The 19,991-nt window shown below is 42.1% G+C and overlaps 1 protein-coding gene across 1 annotated transcript in view; it reads right to left on the bottom strand.

The window, feature by feature from the left end:
* Positions 1 to 7,259: 7,259 nt before the first annotated feature.
* Positions 7,260 to 19,991, bottom strand: part of LOC306919718 (uncharacterized protein) — a 59,438-nt gene continuing 46,706 nt past the window's right edge. The window contains exons 17-20 of the mRNA XM_079496272.1: positions 19,180 to 19,406; positions 18,111 to 18,471; positions 13,261 to 13,504; positions 7,260 to 9,975 (exon numbers count right to left, since the gene is read on the bottom strand). Coding sequence (XP_079352398.1) covers positions 9,817 to 9,975; positions 13,261 to 13,504; positions 18,111 to 18,471; positions 19,180 to 19,406 — 991 coding nt within the window. The 3' untranslated portion in view covers positions 7,260 to 9,816. The remainder of the gene's footprint in view (positions 9,976 to 13,260; positions 13,505 to 18,110; positions 18,472 to 19,179; positions 19,407 to 19,991) is intronic.

Raw genomic sequence — 19,991 nt, 5'->3', positions numbered from 1 at the left:
ATGGCCCTCAAAAAGAAATGTTTTATCATATTACTTACCCTACCTTTAAGCAGTCACACTCACACCTGGACTGAATTAAATGAAACAGAGCTGGAAGCTGGGTGGGAGCCGGGTGACCGACCACACACTATAGTATTTTTATTGCCACGAGTTATGATCTTGCAGATCCTATATTATCGCTGAATGGCGAATGTTCGCTTATTTTCACCAAATGCTAGTCTAGTCGCCAAAGTTTGTGAATTGTTGCCTACTATGACAATAATATGACAGAATAGGGAACGTAGAGTTCCATTTGCTTAAGCAGACACCTGGGCTGAGTTAAACTAATTACTCTGCCTGGGTGTGACTACTGAACACACCTGTTGTGCATCAGGCTATCAGCTCTCTCTCTCTCTCTCTCACTCTCTCTCTCTCTCTCTCTCTCTCTCTCTCTCTCTCTCTCTCTCTCTCTCTCTCTCTCTCTCTCTCTCTCTCTCAAAAAAAAAGAGCCTCATAGTCATGCAGACAGCAGGGTTTTTTTTGTTCAAAGTGGTAAATTCGGTATAGGTTTTTTTTATTGGCCCAAAATATTGTCTATCTCTACACACATTCATGAATCCACCTGCTGACTGGCTGTCATCTTTCAGCAATATATTTTATTTCATGATTCTGAATCCATTCCAAACATTAGTTTTGCATGAAAAACACTCCTTACGCTAAATCCGGCCATAGCCACTTGCCCAAATGTGATGACCTCATCACATTTGTGATGACGGCTATGGCCGTTTTTAGCCCAAGGAGTGCGAGTGCGTGTCAAACCCCCTAGATTTGACACACCACATGCGACTTAAAGCATAATGAAATTTAGATATTTGTTTTGCCTCATATAGGTTGTTAATGGTATGGTCACATATAACCCCCTATAAAAACATTGCTCAATACTGACAGCCGGTCAGCCAGTGGATTGATGAATGTATGTAGCCTACTGTATATAGACAATATTTTAGGCAAATAAAAATAAAAAAAACTATAGGCTATACCAAATTTCCCACTCCACATCCCCGGCAGCCGAACTATCATGACGGTATACTTGTTATGGTGACATTGGTGACCTGCCGAAATATGTGACCATCTTGTGGACTTCACACAACTTACATGGAGGTCTTTAAATACGTGGCCTGAATACCGCTAGGTTGAACTCTGCTAAACAAACTGCAACGATTTACATTCGAACACTGACATTATGTGATTGTCTACACGATTGTCACATATTTCAGCAGGTCACCAATTTCACCGTAACACCACCATGCTGGAGTGACCTAGTGTGAGTGAGCGAGTGGCAGAGATTTGAGGTATTGGAAAGTGGCTTCTGCCTTGGTGCACCGGTTGTGACCAGGCTTCTGCCTTGGTGCACCGGTTGTGACCAGGCTTCTGCCTTGGTGCACCGGTTGTGACCAGGCTTCTGCCTTGGTGCACCGGTTGTGACCAGGCTTCTGCCTTGGTGCACCGGTTGTGACCAGGCTTTTCTCTTTGCATTCTGCCTTGGTGCACCGGTTGTGACCAGGCTTTTCTCTTTGCATTCTGCCTTGGTGCACCGGTTGTGACCAGGCTTTTCTCTTTGCAGAGTAAGGCGGATCTAGAAATTATGGGCCCTTTATGGGCCACCGTCAAGCAAAAGGGCCCCCCCACCCCCCTGGAGCTTTCTTTTTTCTTCTGACGTGGCGCATACTGTCTGCACACGTGTACGCATAACAATTATGACATATAGGCCTGCGATATTCAGAATTTACAGCAAGGGATTGCTTAAAAATAATAAACAGCCAAAAACTAAGCCAAATAAATGCAAACTGAGGGTTTAAAGATGGAGTGCCACATTTCTTTGTATTTTTCCAGTTTTTCATGTGTCTATGAGGTGACAGTACTTCATTAGACACCTTGGAGTCATTTTTATGTCCATCCATCCATCCATCTTCAACCGCTTATCCGTAGTCGGGTTGCGAGAGACTTCCCTCTCCAGAGCAACATTAGTGACTTCCTCCTGGGGGATTCCAAGACGTTCCAAGGCCAGTGAGTCGATGTGTTTTCTCCAACTGCGCCTTGGTCTGCCCCGGGGTTTTATAGCTATCATGCGATCAGCCAAACAAATCACTGGCACTGCTGAAAAACTGCTTCATCTATGCTAATATCAAATTCCAGTCAGTTTAACGTAAATCTTAATAATCATGTGGAATCGTTTTTTTTTTTTTGTTTGTTTGTTTTTACCCGTCTAATACTTTTCATCCTGTCCATTCCAAAGACTCTCTCGCAAGAATCAAAGATGAGCTTCAGGTTCACACACACACACACACACAACCGCGGACGCGCGCACACACAAAACCGCGGACCCGCGCGCACGCATGCACGCACGCACACACGCACACACAGACACGCACGCACACGCACACACTGATCGCCATTTGACTTTAGTCTGAAAATATGTTACTGATAAACAGAGGGGCGGGGGAGAAAAAAAGACATTGAAGACATTTTGGCGAGTCTTTTGGTTCTGTTCATTATGCGCTTTAAGAGAGGTTGGGAACCTGTTGTTTTGTTTGGTAACTTTCAGGGTATTAATTGTGGGTGTGGAGTGCCAGAGATGTGGGGCCTCAACGTTGGCCCTTTGCCCAGGGGCCTCCCAATCATTCAGTCCCACCGCTGAGCAAATAGGATGCTTCTAAACATGACACCCAGTTCACCTGACTGCAGTCAAAAGAAACCAACCCATCCACCCACTCAAACTGAGCATCTATCAGATGAAATATTATCAACATTTTTTAGAAGGCTTGTTTTCAGTAGTAGTAGTTCATTTACAATGAATCTTTAGGGTATTTTTTAGTGGTGTAAAGCAACTAATGTACTCATGTACTGACATGTACAAGTGAGGTATTTCTCTTTTACTTTCTTCAGTATTTACTTTTACTCCACTGTAATTAATCATATGAAAACATTAGTTACTAGTTACTTCTACATGATCGGCTATTTTCAAATTATTGTTGTTTTTAGTATTTTGAACTTGTGGAATGGAGCATTCTGCACAACAAGTACTTTTACTTTTGGTACGCTACGAGCTTGTAGAACAGCTATTTTTTTAAAATCGTGAAAATGTGGCGCAAATCTTTGAATATATATTCTTTCAGAGCAAACGTTTTTAACTCAAATCCTTGGTTCTGGGGGGTCCCTGGAACAACATATTTTCAGATGTTTGAGAACAACTGACATAGAAACATAGGGTTTTTCTGAAAACTGTCAGGATTTAGAAGACATTTGTAGAATCCTCCTCAGGTCTAAATGGGTTATATCAGTTTTTTTTTCAAATAAAAAGAAAAGAAAGAAAAAAACAAAACAAAAAAGGCCTTTGTTGTACGTAACTTGGAATGCTCATACTGTAAGTCATAAATATGTTATATACATTTTTGTAAATCAGACTTGACCAGCTAAATCCGCCCCCACATTTCCCATACTATATTCAAGGCTGTGACATCAGAGGTGGAAGGAGTCCAAACCTGGCAAACTCATACATGCTCCCTATAAACAAGCACAAGGATATACTTTTATATCATCGATATACATGTAATGTCATATTTGACGGCATAGGAAAGCCTACAAACACAAGCATGGGTTTGAACACAAGACATTTACAATGTACATTTATACAGTAGACCAACATAGACCAACATTATACTTGGTCTACTTATGTGGATAATTACAGAAAATACATAGTATGTGCATAATAGATATACAAGTGGTAATTTAACTTTCTCTGTGATGTCGAGATTCTTCAATTCCATTCCGTCTGCCTGTTTTGAAACCTCTCTTATTTTATTTTAAGTAAATTCTAAAAAAGCTATTGATATTGTCATCTCATATGGCATAGTATGTAAATGTCAAGAGGTCCGTTGTCATTCTGCCCTATAGGCTACAGTTAGACCCGAGGACGATTCTACAAATGTCTTCTAAATCCTGACAGTTTTCTGAAAAACCTCATGTTTCTCAATCATTTTCATGTCAAGGACCCCCCCAAAAAATATGTAATTGGCACCCGACCACCCTCTGAAAATATGCTGTTTCCGGGACCTCCCAGAAGCAAAGATTTGAGTTAAAAAAAAAAGTTCACTCTGATTTGCGCCACATTTGTGCTATTTTTCAATAGCTAAAGTATAACATAATGCTTAAAACACCAAAATGGGGTTCCCGTCCAGAATGGGTTTTTAACAGAGTGCAGCTTGTGTATACATAACTCTAATATCAGAGAGCCATATGGGAACAACCAAAGGGTCATTCTGTCTGTGGGACCTTAATTGTGCTGTCCAGGACACACATCTAACCAAAGAAATGCAATTTGGTCATTGTCATGGTTGATTGTATTTATACTCATGTGAGATGTACTTCTTTTCTAAATTAATAAAGTGTGTAGGCTGCATACTGCAGACTGCACTACATGTTCACACACAGCTGCAGCCACGCAACGTCATTGCTTCCTCGGCTGTAACATAAACAGAGCTACGTTACCTTTTTATTAGAGTCTCAAGCTCTCGACGACAAGTTTCTCACAGTCAGAAATGTCCGAAAAATAAGCAGTATTCTATGGCGAGCCGCGGAGTCACACAAGCCGTTTGTTTCACATTCAGACAATAATAATGGCATTTGCATATGAAACATTGGCAACCTCAACTTGTCATGCTTGAGATCATTTTAATAGTTTCAAATGTGTGTGTGCGCGCTCCCGCCATGGCTTGAACATATAGGATATGTATTAACATATGAAAGCTCGGCCAGTACACAGTGACTCTTGTTAAAACCTATTCCAAATCTTCCACGCCTCAAGATTTGTTACCAAAACAGAACCCCCTGGTGAGTGAGTGCCCATAGTTGACGGCTCTGCTTTGTGAAATGAAAAAAATATATATATATTTGATGTGTACAATTTATAAAGAGGGCACACACACACACACACACAATAAGGAGGGGGGGGAACAAAAAAACCTGGAACTCATAATTCAATTCCAGGCCTAGTATGAAGAGAGCTGGTTCTAATTGGGACGAGAGGAGATAAACGGTAACCTTATCTTCAGAAAGCTGCTGACTATACGGCATTATTTCATATCCTCGTGTGCCTTGAAAAAAAATAAGACCCAAAACATCAGATGGAAGAGAGGCTGGGAAAAAATATGACCTCAGCCTCTGCAACCTGGCAGACATAACGCACTCCCTCTGCCCGAGAGACTAAATTGTTGCTTAATGCCAGTCTATACATCATATATTTAATGTAAGGCTGCGCTGACTTGCCTTTGAAGAAGGCCGTTTTTTTTAAGTTTAAAAAAAAACAACAGCATACCATTTTCTCCTCCCAAAGACCAAATTACTGTTGCCGCTCCCCCGAGATGTGTGATTTCGGACTTTTCGAGTTGGCGCAAATCGCTTGCAGACTATAGCTTCACGAGGACGCTTGTTAATCAGTGATGAGTGAGAGAGGGGTGTGGGATCCACCAAGTTCAAGTATAAACAACCTCCTCCTCCTCCTCCTCCTCCTCCTCTCGGCGAACAACACACAAAGGGCAGTGTGGGCCTGCAGAATGCATGGCTTGGGTTCTACGTCAGCCATATCAACGACAGATAGCGTGGGTCAGATACTATGGAGTAAAAAAGCTACAGGGGGAGAAGGGAAAAAAAAGTGCCCCTTAATTGGTAACAGTCTTTGAATTTATGTTGGGAAGGTATAAGACCCTAATTATTCCCATGCAGTACAAGGAAGATCCTCTACTAGAGCAGAGCTCATATATTTATTATTGGAAGTCAAAGCTTGGGCCTTTCTGGAGTTCATCAGCCTCGATGTCTAAACACACAGCAGCCAGATGGTGTTTCTTTTTTTCCCTCCTCATGGCGAGTAGTATCTCCCAGCAATGCCATCATGGCAGCAATTATCAAAGGTTATCAAGGAGCATCTATACCAGTGAGTCGCTGAAACCTCATTCAATCACGTCCTTGCATTCTCATTAAAATTCCTCAATCATGAGCTGAGCACTCTGCGGGGAAAGTCGTATCTCAGAAGAGTGGAATAGAAAGTGATGCGAATGGTTGTTACTTGTTAAAATAGAAAGAGATGCGAATGGTTGTTACTTGTTAAAAAAAAAGGCTAAACAAAGACCAGCGTCCCTATTCTGGGGGATGTCAATATAGGCAAACATTCTGTGATACCTACAGGTCCACTTGGTTCCATGTTGTACTGATTGAAATGAACACTAAAGGATTTTACTGTGCACAGTGTGGTGAATGTGATTTAAATAGGTGAAGTAAACAAATCAAATGTGACATTGTAATGTCAATAGGCAAACATTCTGTGATTTATTTTTGAGGGGCGCTAGCCTCTCCCTATATTCAGCTATTAAGTGTAGCATTTTCGTCTTACACAAATGTGGACAAGCAAGTCGGCATTGTTTGTCTTACACAAACATTAAATTCCCATTGACAATGAATGGAGCATTTTATGTCGTGATGTACGATGATAAGAGCGCGCCTCACTTCACACGGGTGTGATTTTTACTTTTAGATTTTATATGTTATATATAGCTCTTTATTCATTGCTATAGTTTGGGCTGTTATTGAACAAACACTCTATGGCAATTATCATATAAGAATATAAAGCATTAACCGTTAAACAATTATCATAAGAATATAGAGCTTTAACTTTTGAAACAAAAGAAAACTATTACTTTACAGCACCTCTAATGTAATGCAGCCCGGCATCTCTCTTATCTACTGTACATTAGCAGCACACGCTGGAGAAATGGTGTTTTTACAATGTCACATATACGCCTCATGCCAGCCCATCTCCTGCCATTACCCAGCAACAATAACACCATCCCAAATGCGATCCAGATGGAAGCAGCTAGCAGCCATCACGCTCCCATATTTCACTGCTGCCTCTATTAATCTTATCAAGTCTGCCACAGATTTCCCCATTGATAACATCACACAGACATCTTACAGACAGCCAAGTTATTATTGCCCTGGTATCAACCACAGCACCGGGTGTTAGCAAAACATTCTGGAGGATATGTCTGCTTTGATGCCTGGATATGGAATATGGAGTTCTATTATAATAATGTGTCTTCTTACACCTCAACAAATATGCAGTTATATTACAAATACAACTTTCATGCTATAGTTATTTTGTGTTCATATCTGTCATCAACACAAATCAGCGGTTATACAACATAAAAGAGCTGGCAACATATCAGGAATATAGTATCAGAAATCAAATCAATTTATTCAAGTTCACACACAACAGCATCATCATCATCACATCTCTTTTTTTTGGGAAATAGTTGTAGACGGTTACTAGCCGTGTCAAAAATACTCAGCTTTCTGCCTTCCAAACGTTTGTGTTTTTTCTGTAAATTAACGTCCTAGTTGATCATACACCGTCACACAAAAGTAGCAGATCTACAGGCTCGTTTTGAGCTTGTAGATCTGCTATTTTATTTAATTAACATGTTTTGGACATGAGGACCTTGAACGCTAACCTGACTCTGCCAGATGGTGGCGGTAGTGAGTTCCTCCTCCTGCCTCCATCTGGACTCTATCGGGCAGAGACGATGTAGATGTACCCCGGAACGAACCAGCGGCTTTCGGACCAATCAGCGGCAGCTAGAGGCGGGATCAAGGCGAGACTGATGACCAGTGTTGTTTTTGGCAGCAAATTTAGATTTTAGTTTTAGTCATAGTCTCTTGAATAGTTTTAGTCACATTTTAGTCACCTGGAATGTTTTAGTGTTAGTCTAGTTTTATTCGAAATATCACAAGACTTTAGTCGACTAAATCTACAGGTGATTTAGTCGACTAAATTGTGTTTTGGCGGGCCTTGATGCCATCGTAATGATCGTTTTTACACTTGAAAATAGCTGATCTACAAGCCCACAACGTGTCGCGCGAGCTTGTAGATCGGCTATTTTCAGCATGCAACTAATTGTAAAATGACTTAAGTGGATCTCTAGTCCACTAGTCCCTTCTTAACATTTTTATTTGTTGACGAAATTGTCAATATATTTAGTCTTAGTTTTAGTCGTCATAGCTTAGTTTTTATTTAGTTTCCATTTCGTTTTTGTCAGTGGAAAAAGGTAGTCGACGCACATTTGTTGTCTTAGTTATAGTCGACGAAATCAACACTGCTGATGACGTATTGAAGCTGTGCCACAGTGCACATGTAAACACAACCTAACAAGACTACAACTCCAAATTATTATGGAGTTATCAGATCCAGTTGGGTTAATCGTTTCTGCTTGAGAGAGACCAGATTGAGGTAGGAGGAGGGAACATGTGAACTCAATAGAGCGTCGCAGTCCCGCCCCCTATCATGGCCCAGGAAATGATTCTCCGTTCATTTTCCTCATAGACATTTCAGAAAGTATTTATTTAAAGACGTTTACGCCGCGGACAAAGCCAACTCTTGTCATGACAAATCATAACAAACAAAATTGTTCGGGCCAAACAAAGAATTAGAAAGTAGAAAAAAATGGCAGGTTACAACACTTTTTTTGTTGTTTTTCTTCTATGTAATTATTTGTTTGGTCCAAAATATTGTGTGTGTTGTCATGATTTGTCACGACTCGAGTTGGCTTCGTACGATGCTTAAAAGGTCTTTAAATAAATACTTTTTGAAATGTCTATGGGAAAAATGCATTGTGATTAATTTCCTGGGCCAGGCGTCGTCATGAAAGGGGGCGGGACTGCGACGCTCTATACTGCTGCAATCTGGAGTCAGGTTACCTGAACGCTGCCTCACCAATATTGGAAAAATTTAATGCACCATGATTGTATACTGCACTGTGCAATGCATACAAAAATGATTAGTATGCTATTTTCAAGCCATAATAGTGCAGCCAAATGCTTGAATGAACAAAACGAATTGTTTGATCTTTTATTGCTGGTCAATATTTACCATGAAACATTAGGATGATAAACACACGAGTGTGTTCTGTGTAGAACACTGAGAGCGAAATTATTCTATTAAAAGCAATTCCACATTCAACGTAGCAATAAACCCATGAACACAAACAGCAGGTACAGTAGCTATACATTCATCCCAGAGTATCCATGGCGGACATTTTGGACACAACGTAAGAGAAAGGGTACTTTACTATTCCTGCAGGACTGTCAACGACTTAACCATACGAGCCGCATAGCATCCGTATTGGGGGGGGGCTGTCATAAAACATTCAACGAAAACAGGCCAACATTGGGCAAAAATAGCCGATCTAGAGGCTCACAACTCGTCGTGGCGTGCTGTGAGCTTGAACATCGGCTATTTTCCGCGAAGATATATGATGTGGAGAGCAGGGAGGGAGGGAGGGCGGAGAAAAAAAGGAGGGGACCATGTATAGACCCCTGGGGGGGGACCCCAGGCAGGAGGGGACCGTGTATAGACCCCTGGGGGGGACCCCAGGCAGTCAACTACGTATATAGGGGTGGTTAATGCAAACGTTTGCCTGGATGACATCTCAATACGCTCAGTTCAACCACCCACCATTCAACCTCCCCGAGTTGAGTGGGAGAGTCTGGGCGATATAGACACCGGCCTATGGCTTTACAATGCCCCCCAATGCACATGGCCCATGCCATATATATGTATATATATACCCTTTTAAAAGAATGCGTGTCTCAGGGTAGCGAAAATCCTTCGCTCCATAGGGCTCCCCCCATGGCAGGGCCCAAAGCCTGTTGTCCCCCCGGGGCCGTAAAGGTTATGCTCAGCACCCCCCCCCACCCCGCTCCCCCACCCACCACCTCTCGGGGGGGGGATTAGTCCTCCTCTGAGGAGAGTTGGGCTCCATCATCGTCGTGGTGGTGAACCTCTTCTCTGTAGGCGGACGTGGGGCCACCATCAGGGTGGAAGCTCCCCATAGTGCTGCTCCTCAGCCCCTCAGACAGTTTCTGGGCTGCCTGTTTGGCCTGCAACTCCTGAGATTAACACAACACAGCGGAGGAGGGAGGGAGGGGAAAAAAAAGCTGACATGAAAAGGTTTGTAAACACTGGAGGCTGAGGCGGCGTATTATAAAAAACGCCCGTCACGCCACTTTAACCCATTTAAGACCCGAGAAAGAACTGATTCTACAGAAAAAATGTCTTCTAAAATCATGACAGTTTTCAGAAGAAAAAAAAACTATGTTTCTAATATCAGTGGTTCTTAAACTATTTCATGTCAAGGACCCCCCCAGGAATTATATGTAATTGCCCCCCCGGACCCCAATCTCAAAATATGTTGCTCTAGGGACTGTAAGACGGCTTTATTTATTGGAAGTTGAAAGCTATAAACTATAGCGTAAACCCCAATCGCGTATGTATGGTCCCCTCCAATGTAAGGGATAAAAGCGTCTTTGTCAAAGTTAGGTTACATGAAATAAAAAATTACAATTTCATTATTGAAATTGATTTAAAATTGTGTTGTTTTTTTCTCCCTTTCTTGCCATTTACTCATTTTCCAGTGTGAATTTAGTTTGTAGTTTTTTTTAAATATGATTTAGGTGTTCTGGGTTTAACTTTAAAATTGATTTGTTTTTAATTCTACAATGTCTTTACTTTTAACCGCAACCACAAAGCCAGTATAAGCCACTGTCGGTCGGTCGGACGGACAGACGGACGGACGGACAGACGGACGGACGGACGGACGCGTCGGACGGTGTCTAAACCGTTCAAGCTGGCCACGGTTTATCATGAATTACATGCTTGTTTAGCATCCCATTGTTGCGTTTTTAAAATCGTAACTACGAATGAAAAATGTGTAATAACAAAAATGTGTAATAACAAACAAATGAAATCATCACTTTAGTATACCGTTACTGTCCTGGACTATTGATTTTGTACCGCGAGTGTGTTTTTGCACGTTGTATTCCCCCAAACCTCCAAGAAACGTACAAAACAATACAGTACTGTGTACAGTAGCATTCTTTTGTAGAGAAATCCATTCAATCTCACTCCCACCCTCTGTGCCTCCGTTGATGTTCTCATGTGGACGTTTTTCATCCACATGAACCCTTTAGCATGTCTATTCTGGGGGATGCGAAAATGCATAACAAAGCAATGGCTCTTTTTGGCAAAGAGAGTTGGTTTGGAGGGTGAAAAAAGAGCGGACCAAGTGGATCCCGGTCAAAGGCATATATATATATATATATATATATATATATATATATATGATTTAATTGGTTTTCATGGATTTAAAAAATAAAGAATAGGCCAAGTCCGACTCAGACTAATGTTTGATGTGTGAATCAGGGTGAAAAGGAGCCCTTAGTGTTTCATAAACAATTATCACAATATGTAAAATGATGATGTTTTGGTAGCCATACTACATCAGCCAACCAGTTGAAGAAATTGCATATTGATCGCAAAAGTCGGACATACCTGCACTGACAAAAATAATTTTGTATTTTAAAACAAAATGTCGGATGCCAGAATTAAATTATCTGAGATCAGGATTGGATCTGGAAGATTTGTTTGTCCACTTCAAATACTTTATAATCTTTAATCTAAAATAACAAGTAACAGAAAGTAGGCCATCTACAAGTTAAAAGACGTCGCAACGTGGCCTGTTATTAACCATTATTCTATGCTTTAGCTATTTATGGGTTGAATTGGTGGGATGGGAGTGGCAATCTTTGGGAGAGCTTTTGTTTTGTTCCGTTTTTGTTTTGTGTGTATACATGGAAGTATTGTTGTTGTATCGTATGTATTGTATGTACTGTTCATTTGTGTTGAGGACCCCCTCGAAAATGAGATGTGACATCTCAAGGGGATTATTCTTTCAATAAAAAGGTATATAATAATAATAATAATATTGAAAAATAGCAGATCTGCTATTTTTTTTTTTATCGTGAAAATGTGGAGCAAATCTTTGAATATGTATGTATTCAGAGCGAATTTTTTTATTCAAATCTTTGCTTGGAAGAACATATTTTCAGATGGGGGTCGGCAGCCAATTACAAAAACAATTTGGGGTCCTTGACATGAAATAGTTTGAGCACCACTGACAGAAAACTGACTTTCCTTTCTTTTAATCGTCCTCAGGTCTAAATGGGTTCATCTAAAATAACAAATAACCCAAAAGTAGGCCATCTTAACACTTTAATTGCCCGGAACTATTTAATCCATTACATTCATGCGCCCAGTCGATTTATAAACACGGACGCCTTTTCCGGACGGACCGGCCGGAAGTTCATGATGTTGTGTAGCAGCTAACAATAGCCACAGCACTTTAGAATCGATCGACAACAACGGGAGACAAGAATAAATCTATCGAGACTAGCGACTGGACCGCGGAGCGCCGTCTAACACAGGATCTTTTTTCAGAAAAAGACGGGATGATTTAGATCGCAATTTATGAACGTTTTAAGATTTTCGTTTTCATCAGCTAAACAGAGGAGGGAGTTTTTTGATGACGTCTCAGTCTTGCGCGTCACCGAGGAGAGCCCAGCAGACGCGCCTGGGCTATACAGCCAGGCGATCTGTTCTCGTATCAATAAACTTCGTCTTTAGGACAATACTTCGTCCTGAGCGTCGGGCGTTACTAATAGAAAGGACAAAGAACTTCGTCCTGGGCGATTAATCTGTTAACAAGCTAAAAGACGTCGCAGCATATGTATCCTAACAAGCTAAAAGACGTCGCAGTGTATGTATGGAATCCAAATGAGTGAAATCAGTGGTGGTGACCGAGTACGTTCCAGTAGTTCCCAAAGTTATTTTAGCCTGTGATCCAAAAGAGAAATCCCGAAGTCTCCCCCAGGACCCAAACTAGTGAAAATAGCAGATCTACAAGCTTGTAGATCCGGCTATTTTCACTACTTCTTAAACATTTTGTTTTCTAATGTATGGAAATTCTTTGATTTTTCTTTGATGACTGGAGGGGGAATCATGGAATTTGTTTTTAATTCATGAGAATTTCAGCAAAGCAAAACTTTTTAAAAAAAGATTGAAAATACTTAACGGCAACGGCGATTAATGCCGTTTCGCACACGTTTCCGCGGTCCCCTAAAGCTGTTGTATGCATCTTTGAAACATCTCACCAACACTCAAGCGACCGAGCAGGTCTCCGTGAACAGACAGTGGGTAAATCTGCGTCCTATGGAGGGTGGAAAAACCTACGAGGGACCCTAGGGTCCCGCTGTCCAAAATTCAGAAATGGTAACCGAGGGTCCCGAAAGGGGCTAGGGGAAACAGTGCCTTTAAATCCATGGGTTCCACAAACAAACCTGCTGTTTCCTGGTCTGGTCCCTGAGGAGCTCCGCAGACTCCTCCATGGACAGGAGCCGAGCGGGCTGGTAGTGGAGGAGAGGAAGCCTGGCCGCCGTGATGTCATCCAAGTGCTTCCTGTCGCGCTCCTTCCTGGCCTGTGCCGAGAGGACCGGCGACGGCAGCAGACCGCCGGCTCCAGGTGACGATCCGCCAGGCGACAAGGACCCTCCCGAGGGAGAGCCGGCGGCGCGGGGGCCCAACCTGGAAATTACAAGATGGCGGATGATAAAGTTTTCAACTGGTTGAGATGAGGTCGTTTCCCCCCACACCAATTACATCGTTATTAACCCATTCTGGGCGGGAACCCCTTTTGGTGTTTTAAGCATTATGTTATACTTTAGCTATTGAAAAATATCAGATCTACAAGCTCATAGCGCGGCTCCGAGTGCCGCGCTATGAGGTCTGCTATTTTTGAAAAATCGTGAAAATGTGGCGCAAATCTTTGAATATAATTATATTCTTTCAGAGCGAACGTTTTTAACTGGAACACATATTTTCAGATGGGGGTCCGCAGCCAAATACAGATAATTCTGGGGGTCCTTGACATTAAAAAGGTTGAGCACCACTGATATAGAAACAGCATTTAGAATACATTTGTAGAATCGTCCTCAGGTCTAAACAGGTTAACCACTTGAGCCTCATATCGTTGCTGTCGGGGCAGGAAATCCCTTATCTCCATATTATAACTTTTTGCGGGTTTTTTTTGGTAAATGAATACCCTACTTGAACTTGATCATACGACAGTGTCACGCGAAAGCATCGAAAGTAGCACTAAACGTGGCGTCGCAAAGCAACGCGTTTTTGAACTTGTAGATCTGCTGCTTTTGAATTTGAATCCTTTAAAAGTCAACAGTTTTGGACAGAAGAGGTTTCCACCCGACATCAACGATATACTCAACACAATGTTGGCCTTGGACGTGTATACACGTCGGTTATATCAAAACCATGGGGTGCCTTGGACGTGTATAGGCGTCTTTACGTCTTTTTATTGATGTATATATTTTTTTGGTTGACCTCTCCTTCTGCACCGCACTCCTTGTTGATTCGCGCATGCGCACTGCCGTTCACTTCCTTGTTTGCGGCTCGAAAAGAATGGCTCGTATCTCATAATCTATAGGGAACTCTCCATGGTTTTGACCAGATGGGCAATGTTCTGCATCTTGTTTGGAATATTAACGCTTCTAGAGAGACTTTAGCGTGACCAGCGCGAGGTAAGAATGGAAGTTTATGCCTCCCGGTTTTGGGGAGGAATTGAAGGCGGGGCTTTTCAGAGTAAAATCAGCTCCCCCTAAAATCCCCCCCCCCCCCCCCCCCCCCCCCCCCCCCGACAACATATTGCACACGATGCATTATGAGCTTGTAGATCTAATATCTTTTCCCCGAACATTCACGTATTAATTACGGCATGCCCAGAATATGGACACTAAGGAATTAAGTTGTTAAGAGTTAGTTTATGTACCAAGTTACCAACCCTGCCAAACTCCTTGTAGCTACAGACATTTGGCCAGACTATATTATTATAATAATTTCTGCTCAAATTTCTGTTCAAAAACACAAATATTATTTATATTGGTTTTATGAATTCACAAGAAAGCTTTGTGCACAATGACATGATTCTGAGTTGCTAAGATTGTGAACTTCTAGTCGAACTGCTTTTGGGCTGAATATTTCCCCCCAAGAATATGGATACCGGTAGTTCACATGCTTAACACTTTGATTGCTACAAGATCTCAACAGGCCTATTTGGATGTTGCTACCGTTTAACATTGCACAAAGGCCTTGTTCGGGGGCCCACAGCAAAATGTTCTCTTATAGCGAGAATCACACGCATACATCAAAAGAAAGCTGAACTTGTCCACTTCAATTTAAAAAATACATTTTGATTTTACCATGTTCCATTCTGGAGATATTGACCTTTTTGCAACACCTGCATTTGCCTGGAAGTGGTTATCTTGAACAGCGAGCAGAGTTATGGATGGTTTAAAGTCAGAGACATTGACAGGCAGATATAAAATTGAACCCAATAAATATCCTATACATCCTATACACCGAATGAAAGCCCTGAATGTGTACTTTTACGAGGAAAAGAGTAAACATTGATCCCATGTACAGTTAGACAGTAATTGGTTATTGAATGCAGCTTGTGCCCACCAGATAACTTCAGAGAAGACATGGACGTGAACTCCTCAATATTCACAAAATAAGGCCTATAGCGACATATAAATACTATATACCGTATGAAACAGAAGACTCTCTGCTTTCATAAGAAAAAAACTTCTACTGTAGTAATAATAAAAATCACACCCATGTGAAGTGAGTGGTGCAACTCTGTCCCATATTCTGTTCTCTGCTTATTCAATACAGCTCGCTATATACGGACTGAGGCAGAAAGTCATGTAAACCTTTTATTTACAGTTTGGTCTGTAAACTTCTACTGTAATAATAAAAATCACACCCCTGTGAAGTGAGCGTTGCAACTGTTCTGTACTTATTCACTACAGCTCGCTATATACGGACTGAGACAGAAACTCATGTAAACCTTTTATTTACAGTTTGGTCTGTAAACTTCTACTGTAATAATAAAAATCACACCCCTGTGAAGTGAGCGGTGCAACTGTTCTCTACAGTTGCACCGCGCAACTGTAGAGAACAGTTGCACCGCTCACTTCACAGGGGTGTGATTTGTATTATTACAGTAGAAGTTTACAGACCAAACTGTAAATAAAAGGTTTACATGACTTTCTGTCTCAGTCCGTATATAGCGAGCTGTAGTGAATAAGTACAGAACAGTTGCAACGCTCACTTCACAGGGGTGTGATTTTTATTATTACAGTAGAAGTTTACAGACCAAACTGTAAATAAAAGGTTTACATGACTTTCTGCCTCAGTCCGTATATAGCGAGCTGTATTGAATAAGCAGAGAACAGAATATGGGACAGAGTTGCACCACTCACTTCACATGGGTGTGATTTTTATTATTACTACAGTAGAAGTTTTTTTCTTATGAAAGCAGAGAGTCTTCTGTTTCATACGGTATATAGTATTTATATGTCGCTATAGGCCTTATTTTGTGAATATTGAGTTCGGGTCCATGTCTTCTCTGCAGTAACAGTTATATCTGGTGGGCGCAATGTGCAATGTAACCAATTTATGACAAACTGTACATGGGATCAATGTTTACTCTTTTCCTCGTAAAAGTACACATTCAGGGCTTTCATTCGGTGTATAGGATGTATAGCATATTTATTGTGTTTATTGTTATATCTGCCTGTCAATGTCTGACTATAAACCTTCATAACTCTTTGCTTTCTTAGATGATGATGATGATTGCCTCATTGTCTTGATCGCAAAACATTGGGGGGGGGGGGTTCATGGGCACATTGGGCAGCAAAAGTCTTGATCCGTACGGCTATAAAAAGTCCCATTCCACCGTTCGGTTCAGAACTATAGTATAACGGTGAGACGCGTTGTCATCATCAGCTGATTTTGTTTTTCAAGCTAGTGAAGTATATTTACTAACAAGAGAACATGCCTGGGCATGCAGGTTGGAGGCGATGGAGGAAAAAAAAAGATTCCCCCGGCTGTGATGTCAACGACAACGGATCACAACACCACGGTTTAGGACGCGGAAAAGTTCGTTATACATTACACCCGGGTCGATTACGTCCCCGATGCGTTCATTGCGGTCTTATCACTACAATTATAATGAATAAAAAAGCGTTACAATCACACGTCCGAGCGATCTCCGATTATGACGGTTCTGCATGGCGATACGTGATCCACCAACGGCACACTGTCTTGTCGTGGCGGCCCCTCGATACTGTGGTTAGTTCGTAGTATTGTAGGCTCGGGGATCGTTTGGTCGCTACAGTATGAAGAAGGAAACATGCATCTGTCCATGTGTGTTGCAGACGCAATGCAATGCCGATCGGTTGTTTTTTTCCGAGAGACAGAGCCAGCCAGGACAGAGCCCCCATCTCGCAAGGCTCCTCCTGCAGGAGAAACAGGAGGGGAGGGGGGAATCGAGTAGTATAGTGTTGTGTGAAAGCCAATAGCTGGAGGAAAGCCTGGTGAGGCGAGGTTAGGTGAAATTTGATTCTTTTCATACACCGACTGGATCATTCCATGGGCGCGCATGGGCGCGTCCATTTTAGACTGGCTTAGTGGCTTCTACACGTAAAGCGGCCCGCCCTCCTGTTTTCAGGATGGGAGGGGTTTTTTTTTTTTTTTTTTTTTTTCTGATCACGTGAGCGGGACTAAGCAACAATGATAGGGCGATGGTTCTTCATTGTCCGGGTGGGTAAAAAGATGAATGAAAGTATGCTATAAAAAAGTGATTGAAACGTATTGATACGTGATCCGCACCCGACGTTTGATTAATTGATAACGTATTGATACGCGATTCGCGTCGGCTGTGTTAAATGCGATAATGGGCACAGGAGCTGTTAACACCTAAAACAGGGGTTCTCAATGTTTTTGGCCGGGGACCTCCAGGAATGCTTTGGCCATGTGTCGTGACCCCCGCCGTGCCCCCCATCCCCACCCCCAATACAAATTGACACATAATGAATAAATACTGAAATAAATAAATAAATACTGAAATACAGATATACCGGTAATCATTAAGGAAAGTTCATGTATGTACTGTGTACTATGTAAACTCTTAATTTCAAATTTCCAGCCATTCAGTTGCAAAAAAATGTATTTGGGACCCCCCAAAATAATTGAGAACCCCTGACCTAAACGACATGCTCTTTTTTCTAATGAATACTAAGTATTTTAAATACAAAAATGTCAAATGACTCACTGGTTAGGTTTGAACTTTTGTCTCCGGGGGACGGGATTGCGCTCGTTTTTGGCCAGAACCTCCATGAAGTGCGCCTTCTGTGGATGTTTTCCAAGAAAGTAATTGTTCATGACGTCGGTGGCGTCGGTGTCGGCAGTGTCTTCTTTGCGCTCTCCGGCAGCAGAAGCAGAACCAGTGCTGTTGCTGAGGCCGGTGGAGGCCGGGGCGGTGGTGGTGGTGTGAGACAGGCTGACCCGACCCAACGCCTCCGCCAGCTCGCTCTCTTCTGTCCCGTCAGAGAGCGGGAGAGAGCCACCGGCGGTCACCGGCGCTGTCTCCATTATCTGTCCATCACAAGCAGCCTCCTCCTCCTCCTCCTCACCTGCAGTGTTGATTTTGACAGCAAACTTTAGTTTTATAGTCATAGTCTCTTCCAGTTAGTCACATTTTAGTCAACCGGAATGTTTTAGCGTTAGTCTAGTTTTAGTCGACTAAATATCACAAGATTTTAGTCGACTAAATCTACAGTTGATTTAGTCGACTGAAATGTATTTTGGTGGGCCTTGATGCCGTCGTAAATAATGGCTGATTTTACGCTTGCTGAAAAAAGCCGTTCTACAAGCTCACAACTTTGAGCTTGTAGAACGGCTATTTTCAGCATGCAACCAAGTGTAAAATGACTTGTGTCTTTTACTTATAGAGGGTATGCGTGTGACATCATCATCATACCCGGAAGTTATGCGGGAACGCCTACTGAGTGGTAAAAAAACTACTTCCTGTGCTTGACAGTCCATACATCCAAACAGAACAGTCCTATCCGATTACATTAAATGACTTTAAACAACATTAAATTCACTTTGTCACTCACTTTGCCACTCGATCTGCAATTCACTTTATGCATGCGCATACTCTCTGTACTGGATCTCTGGTCCACTAGTCCCTTCCTAACATTTTAGTGTAGTTTTTATTTGTTGATGAAATTGTCAAGTATATTTAGTCTTAGTTTTAGTCATCATTGATTGGTTTCAGTGGAACAAAATGGTAGTCGACGAACATTTTTCGTCATAGTATTAGTCGACGAAATCGACACTGTGCTCACCGACTCCGTTGTAGTTTGCAGCGGGGTGATGGTTGTGGACAGCTGCACCTCGTTGCTGCTGGGAAGAGAAGGCCTGCTGGTATTTGGACTGGAAGTCCGTGAAGGACACCATGTCCTGCTTCTTCTCTTGCTCTTCATGGCGGGCGATGGCGAGACGCACTCGCTCTGCAAGCTCTGATATCTTCTTCCCTTTGTCCGGGAGTCTCTGTATGAACCTCCTGCACAATGACACAGTCTCTGTATGAACCTCCTGCACAATGACACAGTCTCTGTATGAACCTCAATGACACAGTCTCTGTATGAACCTCAATGACACAGTCTCTGTATGAACCTCCTGCACAATGACACAGTCTCTGTATGAACCTCCTGCACAATGACACAGTCTCTGTATGAACCTCCTGCACAATGACACAGTCTCTGTATGAACCTCCTGCACAATGACAGTCTCTGTATGAACCTCCTGCACAATGACACAGTCTCTGTATGAACCTCCTGCACAATGACACAGTCTCTGTATGAACCTCCTGCACAATGACACAGTCTCTGTATGAACCTCAATGACAGTCTCTGTATGAACCTCAATGACACAGTCTCTGTATGAACCTCAATGACACAGTCTCTGTATGAACCTCAATGACACAGTCTCTGTATGAACCTCAATGACACAGTCTCTGTATGAACCTCAATGACACAGTCTCTGTATGAACCTCCTGCACAATGACACAGTCTCTGTATGAACCTCCTGCACAATGACACAGTCTCTGTATGAACCTCCTGCACAATGACACAGTTGTTGTTCCAGG

This window comes from Electrona antarctica, assembly GCF_951216825.1.
Source record: "Electrona antarctica genome assembly, chromosome: 3".
Taxonomy (NCBI): Eukaryota; Metazoa; Chordata; class Actinopteri; order Myctophiformes; family Myctophidae; genus Electrona; species Electrona antarctica.
The sequence above is the reverse complement of the archived record's forward strand: the minus strand, read 5'-3'. Positions and strand labels throughout refer to the sequence as shown.